The 11318-nt window shown below is 39.4% G+C and overlaps 1 protein-coding gene across 1 annotated transcript in view; it reads left to right on the top strand.

The window, feature by feature from the left end:
- Positions 1-10300, top strand: part of UGDH (UDP-glucose 6-dehydrogenase) — a gene marked incomplete at its 3' end in the record, with an annotated part of 10604 nt that extends 304 nt beyond the window's left edge. Inside the window, exons 2-8 of the mRNA XM_010168646.1 lie at positions 2247-2348; positions 3720-3920; positions 4004-4201; positions 4759-4906; positions 6273-6367; positions 9350-9480; positions 10167-10300. Of these exons, the coding sequence (XP_010166948.1) occupies positions 2247-2348; positions 3720-3920; positions 4004-4201; positions 4759-4906; positions 6273-6367; positions 9350-9480; positions 10167-10300 (1009 nt within the window). The remainder of the gene's footprint in view (positions 1-2246; positions 2349-3719; positions 3921-4003; positions 4202-4758; positions 4907-6272; positions 6368-9349; positions 9481-10166) is intronic.
- Positions 10301-11318: the final 1018 nt, after the last annotated feature.

Below are 11318 nucleotides of genomic sequence, written 5' to 3' on the forward strand. Positions count from 1 at the left end.
TCTGGAACAGCTGCTTGTCACTACTGCTCATTAAACCAGACTTTTTTGAAATAAAGTAATATGTCTGGTGCAGGCAGGTATTTAAGGATTGTATATGAAGGGCCTAGTAAGGAAAAATGTAATTGTATATATAATGAATTGGGCTGAAACATACTGACTTTCTTTTGGGACCTGATTTAATCATAATGTAGTACTGTTGCTTAGTTATAGGTATTATCTGCTGTGTTGTAGCACAATATGAATGTGTAATACTGGGTGGAAGCTCTGTTCTTATTCTGAATACTGCCAAAATCCAATCTGCACTGCCCATCTTAACCCTGTTGTAAGATGGGAACAGTCATGTTCCTGATTCACTGGTACCATAAACCTCCAATCTGGCCTGAGAAGGCTAGGCCAGATAAAAATTTTTAAGTGTACCACACTAGCACTCCTTCATTACGGAATGATTTTAATTTGAAGATATATAAAGCATTTTTCTGTTTTGCTTCTCTTACCACTTGCTGGTTTTCATTCTTTTCTACCCTTAAAGAACAGGTCTCTCTTTTTTTTTCTTTCCTTCATTCTTTCATGTATTAATAGTTTTAATAGGTTTGAGTTCTTTAATAGGACTGAAAACTTATCTTAATTTGGCTTGCAAAGGCATGTTGCCTGGTACTAACAGTTACTCTTTTGCTATAAGAAGTCTTCTGAATCCTGTCTGTGTTGTAACACTAATGTAGTTTTGGGCTTTTTATTTTTTCCTCTTAAAACAAACCTATGCTGTGACTCTTTAAGCAAAGATGAATAGACCTCCTTTGTCACACTCATGTTCAAGGAATACTCTGTATTCAAAGGAAAATGTGTATAATGCTCAGATTAGCAGGTGAGAAATGAATGAAGATCATGAAAGCAAGTACTTTTTCTATGAACCCTTAGACTGAATGAGTTAAAGTAGTTAGTCTTGGTATGCCTTTTTTAAAAACAAACAAACAAAACAAAACCCCAGACAATAATAACAGAAAACCCAAGCAAAGCTCACAACATCTGTTTCCTGGAATGGTGTCCTTCACTTACAAAGAATGTATGAAAACTGCCAAGAATTAGTTCAGACAGTTGTAAAATGGAGTCATTGCACAGTGAGGTTTTTGATTTTTGTTTTGCATTTTTTCTCTCCAGTGCCAGAAATTGTCTAGTGGGCTGCCTTTCTATTTACATCCCAGTAAGACCACTGTTGGAATATTTGATAGGGTGTAACACATGTTATTCTGCCTGTGCTGACCTCTATTGTCCTTTCAAGTAGGTGTTTAGTATAAAGTGAGACAGCAAAAATGTCTTGCATGAGAAAGCTCCTGCTTTGTTTTCCTCTCTCCCTTTGAACCTTTACCTTTCTGGCACTTACTCAAATATTTCATGTCATGATAGGCGTCTCTCCAGTTGGAGATCTGATTGCCAGGTCATGGTGTATGACTGTTTTTCAAACAAAAGTAAAGACTTCTTTATCTATGGAAACTAAATCTTAGTTAAATAATTTTATAGACCATTCTAATACATGTATATGTGGCCACCTGCTTCTCTTGTCTGAGTGGAGGTGTTAAGGGAAGGGAAAATGTTTCAGCATAGTATGTGTCTCTGGAAAGAATCTCATCAAATTGTGCCTGTGATTCTTCCATGCTGCAGGTGTGGTGCCGTGATAAGTTTAATCTGGTCCAAATATGAGTGGTTGCCAAAAGGAGTGGTCTTTGCCTCCTGTGTGTCTCTGCTGATTTGGTAGAAGACTTCTTTGTGGCTCTTCTGTGCTGAATTAGTTTTATATCTGATGTTGGGGAGGTCATGAAATGTGTAGCTGAGGGAGGAGGTGGTCCCAACTCTCCTTTTTTGTTTGCAGCCTAGAGAATATTGTAAGACTTTACTTACTGGATCTATTTAACATCACTCTGTAGGTCTCTCTTTAATTGTTGCTTGTAGTAATAGACTTGAGCATGGGAATAGCTGGAGCCTAAAATCTGGTTGTGCAAATAACAACTCGGTGTGGCTGGAAGTTTTGAGACAGCATTTTGAGTGTTTTGAATAAGAAAGGGCTTCATTTTTTTCACTATGTAGATCTGCAGAAGCTTTACTTCACATGTGGCAGACTGAAAACGTGCTACACTGAAGGGGGAAGGAAAAAACCTTTCTGTTTCTGAAATGATCCACTGTTTGTTTAGGCATGCAGTTTACAGTTTTTTGAACTGCATTAACCTTAACTGCTTTTTCTGCTTTTCTTTCAGCCAGGATTGAAAGAAGTGGTAGAATCCTGTCGAGGAAGAAACCTCTTCTTTTCTACTAGTATCGATGATGCCATTAGAGAAGCTGATCTTGTATTTATTTCTGTAAGTTTAGGGGGAGGTTATTGTGTGTGTATGTGGTTTTTTTCTTTCTTATCAATTCATTGTGTTTCTCTTATGTTAAGAAGAGGCCTTTGTTTTGTCATATATATTCAGTTAGCAGTGTCAAGTCACTGTGTCACAGTTTTCTCCTTATCTTTCTGTGTAGTGTGAGAAAAGTGTTAAGTAAGGTTTTCATTTTATTTTTATCTGTTTCTTGTAGCCAGTAGAACATTTAACAAATGAACAGGCTCTAAAGAAAATGATAATGTTTAGCTTAGTTAGATGTATGGGGTCATAGAGCAGCATGTAGTGCAGATCTGTGATTGCAGTGTACTATGGAAATCTGAGACTTTAATAATATTGATATGGTTCCTAGACAGGGATGCAAAATCATATAGTGATTATTGGGTTACAAAGATGACTTATTTCTAGAAGCTTTCAAAAACTAGTGTATTAATGGAAGAGGGGCTGGCTTTAAATTTTCTAGTTTCAATATTTCTAAGCTGTTGACACCACTAGGAAGGGGTTCCAGTCAAACATCAACACTGTGACCTTTTGTAATCTAGAAGGTTATTCCTAATGTAGAATCCAAAAGAACTGATTGCTATTCATCTTGGTAGGCCACAGTTGAGTTATTTTTGTTACTTACATCCTCTTTTGTTGAGAACTCCTCTTTGTTAGGGCACCTCAGTACAGAGTTCTCTTTTTTGATAGCATTTTTCTCCATTCATTAAGTCTAAAATAAATGCTACTTGGTTGGATGGCTGCCACTAATACAGGCCATATATTGCCACTTGTCCTTGGCTTAAAACATGCCGTTGTGTTTTACGTGTTGTTGCCATTTCTTCTTTGTTTGTAATGAAAAGGAGACTCTGTCTTAATCTAAATGACGTGTGTTCTCTCATGTTGCCTTTTCTGTGTACTTCAGTATAGCAATTTTCAGCGGCTCTACACTTAAGTTTCTCTGCAAAGTGGGTTTAAACCATAACTAGCTCCAAAATTCTTATAATGTGAATTTTCACACTTCTGATGTGGGAACAGAAACAAAAGTTGGCTGGCTGTAATAATGAAGAAATTACTGGTGTTTCCAGAATAAGGACTAAGTTTCACCAAATCCCGCAGAGCTGCTCTGGATTGCTATTGTTTAAATGCTATTTGAATAGAGGCCAATGGGCTTTGTTTAGAAGACAAAATGGGTAATTGAGAAAGCTAATAGCTGTTCATCTGATATGGTAACTAGAATAATTCTGGGGCAGAAGCAAGTTGGACTCTGGGAAGGAAAATGTCTGTCACCTTTAACAACTTCACTTTGTCAGTAGCTATTGTGTTGAGAGACCTGTAACATTTCTTCCCCCTCCATGTATTTGTAACTAGGTTAACACTCCAACAAAGACCTATGGCATGGGAAAAGGCCGAGCAGCTGATCTGAAATACATTGAAGCTTGTGCTAGACGAATTGTACAAAACTCAAATGGCTATAAAATCGTCACTGAGAAAAGCACAGTTCCAGTTCGTGCTGCAGAGAGCATCCGTCGGATATTTGATGCTAATACGAAGCCTAACTTGGATTTGCAGGTAAGTGTAAACTGAGTTGTATATTTAAAAGCTGGTTGTTGCTTTTGGCTTTTATCTGTTGTTCTTTATTTCTGTGCCTGTAGGTGCTGTCTAACCCAGAGTTCCTCGCAGAAGGAACAGCCATCAATGACCTGAAGAACCCAGACAGAGTGCTTATCGGTGGAGATGATTCTCCAGAGGGACAGAAAGCTGTCCGTGCTCTTTGTGCTGTTTATGAGCACTGGGTGCCCAAAGAAAAAATCCTCACAACCAATACCTGGTCATCAGAACTCTCTAAGCTGGTCAGTGTTGCTCGCTGCTGTTGTCCGCAATGAGCAAAGCCTGTAAGCGAGGCAGAGCTCAGATGCAGAAGTTTACTGACCCTGAGTGACACAGCTAGGAAAGACAGATGATGTTGGGTGGAGCCAGCATATATGTCAAAGGATATTAATCTTTTCCAGTGATCTCAGTTAAGCTAATAGATGATACCAGCTTTCCCTGAAATCCTTTTCTCACTTTTATTGCTGTGTTATTTATTACTAAGCGTAAACCTCCAGTGCTGCAGAAACTGGTTACAATCATAAAATGTTTCAAAGTCTGCAAGTTAAGCATTACATTATTTTACTTAGACCCTATTAACTGGCATTGATGTATTAGACTAGTTTGTTGAGATACCAAATGGTAACATGAGTTACCTAGATACTAAAGTAATCCTTCCAGTAGTAACTATGTTACCATTTGGTATCTCAACAGAGTTACATAGATACTAAAGTAATCCTTCCAGTAGTAACTCTGTTGGGTCTATGGGCATCTTGGTTTCTGGAAGACTCAAGTTCTTAACAATGTTTTTCATTTACAGGCAGCTAATGCTTTCCTTGCCCAAAGAATCAGCAGCATTAACTCAATCAGTGCTCTGTGTGAAGCTACAGGAGCAGATGTTGAAGAAGTAGCAAGAGCTATTGGAACAGACCAAAGAATTGGAAATAAGTTTCTCAAAGCCAGTGTTGGTAAATGAAAAATCCTCCCCCCACCCCTTCTTCTGGCCTTCTGTTTAATAGTGCAATAGGTCTACTAGTAGTGTTTTGAAATAAGTGATCTGATAATCTAAGATCTTCTACAGCATGTGTGTGTGAAAATGTTGCTGTAGAGTACTAACATAAATCAGTTTTTCTGGTAAAATGTCTAGGACTGAGGTTGTTCTAGACACTGGCAATCTGAAACCTGATAGTTCAGAGCACACAGCTTATCCTGCTTGGGACACTGGAAAGAAAAGTTGCAACTTTATTTTTCTGAAGCGTCACTGATGATGGTGCTTTCCAAGATGTCTTGTAACTGCTGCAGTTTTGTTCTGGAGTTGCTGCCAGTGGCCTGAGGAATGGGATGGCTCTGTGTCAGAACGTGTGATGGCAACTTCTAACTTGTAGGATGAATTCACAAAGGTGGTGAAAGGGCTGGAAGGTGTGACCTATGAGGAGCAGCTAATGATTTTGGGTTTCTTTAGTTCAGAGAAAAGGAGGCTGAGGGGTGACCTCATTGCCCTCTACAGCTTTCTGAGGAGGGAAAGTGGAGAGGGAGGTGCTGAGCTCTCCTGGTGACAGGACACTTGGGAATGGTTAAAGCTGTGTCGGGGAGGTTTGGACTATATGTTATGAAACATTTCTTTACAGAGAGGGTGATCAAACACTGGAACAAGCTTCCTAGAGAGGTGGTTGATGCCCCAAGTCTGTCAATGTTTAAGAGGCATTTGGACGATGCCCTTAACATGCTTTAACTTTTGATCAGCCCTGAAGTGGTCAGGCAGTTGGGCTAGATGATAGTTGTAGGTCCCTACCAACTGAAATGGTCTGTTCTACAATGTGTTGCTTCTGGGACTCTGCTGAGCAAAATTCTAGGGGTCAAGGATCCTTCTATTAATTGTCTCAGTTCTCCCTTAGCTGTGGTGATCTTTGATTCTTGGCAATAATTAAATATATCCATTTGGGGGTGGAGGGAGAAAGAATCTAATCTTAATATACTTGTTCTGAGAAATATTCCTCTAAATCTTTGGGTGGAGGGAGAGCAAACCCAGGAGCTTGTCCACCCACTTTTAATAACAAAAAAATAGAATATATCTTATTACATGTTTCTCTGAGACTGGGTTAAAACTTCCACTTACTTCAGTGGGACCTGAAGCAGATTTTAGGGCTTCTGTAACTGACAAAGTAAGTAGATCCAGGAATTGGATTTTAAGATGTTATTAATGCTTTCATTTGCTAGCAGTGAAATACTGGGGAGCATAATGCTGACTGTGTCAGTGATTGCCAAAAACAACCCCAAAGATTGGGGTTAGAATAGTACCTTAGTCACCTGTAAAATAACAATTTTCTCTTTCAGGGTTTGGAGGTAGCTGTTTTCAGAAGGATGTCTTGAATTTAGTGTACCTCTGTGAGGCACTGAACTTACCTGAAGTAGCCCGCTACTGGCAACAGGTACAAGTTCTTCACTGATTATTTTATTTTTTGAGGGGGTGGTGTTTCTTCATCATTCAGCTTTCAGGCATTGAGCTTTTGAGCACTGACCTCATGTAATCTGTGTTTCAGCTTTTAAGAAGTGGACAACTTAATGTTGATCATGTTTACACTTTAGGGCCCTCAGCCTAACGCTAGCATTTGATACTTGTGGGTGCTCAGGCTTTTTTGAGGTGACTTAAGTTGTCTGGATCAAATGGGTTGGGAAGCTGTCTAGAAGCAGCAGTAGAAAATGTGAAGCACAAGCATGTTTAGACTCCAGTCTTCCTCTTGCACTTGGTTATCTCTGTCCACTTTGAATTCAGAGCTTATGATTGTTTCCTCAGAGTCTACTTTTACAGTTCCCTTTCTGAAAAAACTCAGCAGGAGTTTCTGGTCTTTTAAATAGACATGGTTGCTGTTGTTCCCTGGTTAATGTTAGGAATGGTTGGGAAGATGTGGATGCTCTCAGGCCTAGCACCAGCACAGCAATACCAGGATGCTCAGTCTGTACTAGCAAGTGTTTCCCTGTTAACCAGTGAAAGCATCTCACCCCTCTTCCCAGTTCTGACTGGGGAAGCAGCTTTGACATATGTGGTATGGTCAGAACAGCAGCTTTGGTTTATTGTTCTCATTTAGGCTGTTGTGATCAACTTCAAGACTCCTTAGCAGATGCCCCCAAAATACCAAGCACGTGATTTTCCTACCTTATTAGCATCTTTCCTCTTTTTCTTCAGTGTTCCTTTTGGCTAGCCTTTTTTCCCCTCACTTTTCTCCATTCCAGTCTGCTGCTAAATAAACAACCTGCCCATAATTACTCTTTCATCACTTGTTGGTTATGCCACATCTATACTGAAATCCGTAACTGCTTGTCAAACTCGGCCATCCCTCGCAGTACTAGCTGTGACTTCTGTCAGCTTCTTGCATTACCTGTGATGTCTGATGGCTTTCTGCATCCTGTTGAGATAGCTTAACCTCCAACCAGGGGCTACTCAGCAACCTAGTTACTTATTTGTAACTATAATTCTTACATCAATTGCTTGGGGCAAGGAGGACATGGGGTTTATGCTGTCTGCCTCTGAAGAAGTTCAGATTGACACCATCCTCAAAAACATACTTCAGTAGGATAGTCTAGTCCATGGTGGAGAGACTTGCAATCTCATCAGTGAAGCCAAGACTATCATACTGTGTGAACCTTGTGCAAGCATCCAGGAGAGGTTCGTTTTGGTGTAGGACTTGGATGTGTTGTCACAGTAGGAAAGAGAAGGAGCCCTAGGTTCTGGTATTTGCTTCAAGAACTACTGCTTTTAATCAGTGTAAGATGTAAGCAGACAACAGGCAATCCCTGAAGCAGCAGGAGCTGCAGGAACTAACCATGTTACCTGAATGATAATCTAATGAATAGGGAAAAATTAATACTGTCTTGAAGGAGACAGATTGGTTTGGCTCTCTCCTTCGAGATCACAAGAGTTCTTCTCAAAATGCAACCTGTTTGGTATCTTGGCAACCCAGAGGCACAGGAACACTTACTGTTTGCTCTGTGTGGAGATGGCTTTTCATTTAATAAAAGCCTAAAAGGCTGCATTGTTAATGTAAACAAACTAGTTTAAAGTGCTTTTAATGCTTTTATGCTCTTTTACTCTGTTTTAAGAGCATTTCTTTGCAGTGCTTCTATATGGCTTAAGCTGTGGACAAATTGGATAATAAGAATAGCTGCTGCAATGTTAGGATAAAGTAGAGTGTGTTGTGTTCATGTAGTGCAACCCCTTACCTACACCTCCTGCTTACTCAGAGCACTGTCATCTTGCAGGAGTCTCTGCTCCAACCCACACTGGTCAAGCCATGTAATGCACACACAAGCAGTGGTGTGAACCCCTTCTTTGTGGCCTGGGCACTGCACTGTCAACAGCTCATCCCAGTGCTTCCATGTGGGCGACCTCAGAGCAGCCTGAGGACAGGATGCAAATTTCAGAGGATATGCTGATCAAAGCAGCCCCACAATCCTAACTTTTATTCTCTCTGGCCTTTAGACAGGACAGGGCTCTCTAATACTCAAATCTTCATTCCTTGAAAACATAATTACAGAAAGAAATGTGTCCTCCTTATCCTGTCAACTGTTACCTTTGTTCCTCATCACCACCTTGTTGAATTGCATAAATCTCACTGCTCTATTTCTTGTCCTCAAATAAATCTAGTTCACCAATATCTTCTATGCTGTATAGTTTGTACCTCATGTTTCGTAGGCTACTGCTGTTAATTCTTGATTTGAGTTGAAAGGTTGAGAAGGAAGTGTAGTTCTTTCCAGTCCACATTGAACATTGACTAGGTGGGGAACCTACCTTTCCTATTCTGCTAGTGATCCACTGCCCTCTGTGTTAAGGGCTGGAGATCAAAGTATTAAGTAGGCTGGAGGAAAGTACAGGAACAATCAGAGTGAACCCACCTTTGTGTAATAACAGAAGTGAGGCACTTAAAATCTCATTTAACCACACTAGTTTTGTGTACTGAAATCTGTTACTGTAGATTAAAAAGGCTAAAAATGTTCTCACAGTTGTTATACATGGCATGTAAGTGTGGGTCTGGCGATGGGATTTCCATGTGACATCAAGTACTGTAACACTGAAATTGCTTTCCCAGTTTCTGCCTAGAATACAATAAGTTGTAGATTTAAAAAAAAAAAAAAGGAATCTGAAAAAGTCCTAGCCTTATTGAACTAGATAATGCATGATAGTATGCATTTATATGCATCTACAGTCATTGATTAAAATAGTATTTGTCTCAGAATTTGATAAATTAACTAAATTTATCTTTGGATCATTTACGATACTGAGTAAAAATACTTGGCTTTCTCTTTTAAGCCTTTGTTAAACTTATGTGTGGGTGGCTTGGCTTGATTGTCAATACAACTGGTATATGGTTTAAAAGGGCTCCCTTCTGTACCATCATGTTTTAATATAATTTCAGGTAATAGACATGAATGATTATCAGAGAAGAAGATTTGCTTCCCGCATTATTGACAGCTTGTTCAATACTGTCACTGATAAGAAGATTGCTATTTTAGGGTTTGCCTTCAAAAAGGACACTGGGGACACAAGGTAAGAAAGCAAGTTCAGTTCACTAACATGGATATCACCAGCTATGCAGCTAAACCACCCAACTGAATTGCATTAATAAAAACAGATCAGACATGGGACCCTTAACCTCTCTTGAGTGAATTGGTTTGTAACAAGGCTCAGTCTTCCAGAAGTAGGTGGGACAATTGATTCTTGACTTCTACAACATACTTGAATCATTCGGAAGCTAGAACAGATAACTCTAGTCCTTATTAACTTGCATAATCAATGATAGATTTTGAGAGTCCTTCCATTCTCCACAGAAAAGAATACAAACACTTTGCAACTGGTTCTAAATTGCTGTGTGAAGTGTTGTTTCAGCTTTGTTTCTGTTTTTCTTGTAAAGCTCAAACTTGATACAACTCTCCAACTGCAGTTTGTGGGGAATGCTTGAAAGCTCGATGCCTTGTTAATTATGGTCAATAGGAGTCCCGGGGCTTAGTATCTTTCTTGCGTGATTCAGCAAAAGAGATGTAAACTAGTTTTTCATATTACTGTCCTTGGTGTCCCTCAAGATTCCATGTTTGCTCCTGGCATGGATTACCAGTAAGATGTTTAATGCAAAACTGGTATAAAAGCTCTGGCATTGCGCGTATCATGACACTTGAAGACTTCCATTACTTAGAACATGCCTTCTGTTTCTTTAACTGATTGATTCACTTCCCTAGAGAGTCATCCAGTATCTACATTAGCAAGTATTTAATGGATGAAGGAGCAAAGCTCCATATCTATGATCCTAAAGTACCTAAGGAACAAATCATCTTGGATCTCTCGCATCCAGGTGTCTCAGAAGATAACCAAGGTAAGAATGCTGATGTAAAGCTTATTTTCCCCACTTCCCTCCCTACCCTATTCTCAAAATAAACAAGGTCTGTTTAAATACTGTAAACTCACTTCCACATTTTCACCATGGCAATGAAGTGCTGTTGGTTACACTTATTAGAGGATTGTTATAGCTCAGAGGATTGCTGTAACTCTTCCCCTTTCCCTCATAGCTTTTATAGGTAAATGCTAATTCTGCATTATTGTATATATTTTAATATAAATATTAATTTAATTATGTGCAAAGAACTTTCTCCCTGCATAATTGAAAGGAAGAGAAAGAAGAATGACCAGAAGTAGGAGAGACTAGTGGTGTTCTGTCAGTTCTTTTGTGTCTTCAGTCCTGTCTCGCCTTGGTTTTTGCTTGCGTATCTAAAGTAGAAAAAAATAAATTGTGGAATTCACTGTAGAGCATTCTCCTCTCCCCCATATCACTTCCAGATTACTTTGTTCTCCTAAATTCAAGAAGGCTTTAAAGTAATCATCTATGACTAGAAATTTCTTGAGGAGAAGCAGGGGGCATTTGGGATTTTAGTTTTCTTTCTTTACTGGAGAATGAGGGAAGGATAGATTGGGCTTCTAGAGTGGAAGAGGATGGAGGAATGAGCTGTGATGAAGGAGGCTGTACCTTATTTGACGTGCTCTTGAATCAGAGGGGGAGAGTTGCCTCTCAGCAGCTGCTGAGGCAGTCAAAGGCTGAAGGCAGCCCCTAGTGAGCCATGTATATTTTCTCTAGTGTCAACCGAGTGTTAAATAGGACCTGTGATGTGCTGCTATTGTACAGGCAGTGACCTTTGTGAGAGCTGGCATTTGAATGCTCCATAGTAACTTCTAATCGTAGAGGTGTTCTTGACTGTTTAAATCAAATTTGAAGTGTTTTAAGTTAACTTAAAACACTTAAGTGCTCTGACTCTATTCAGATGCTAGGTACAAGCTGCTTTTATTTAAATAAGTGAAATTAAAGTGACAAATCATAGAATCATAGAATGGTTTAGGTT

The sequence above is a fragment of the Antrostomus carolinensis genome, unplaced genomic scaffold (genome assembly GCF_000700745.2).
Source record: "Antrostomus carolinensis isolate BGI_N321 unplaced genomic scaffold, ASM70074v2 scaffold33635, whole genome shotgun sequence".
Lineage (NCBI taxonomy): Eukaryota > Metazoa > Chordata > Aves > Caprimulgiformes > Caprimulgidae > Antrostomus > Antrostomus carolinensis.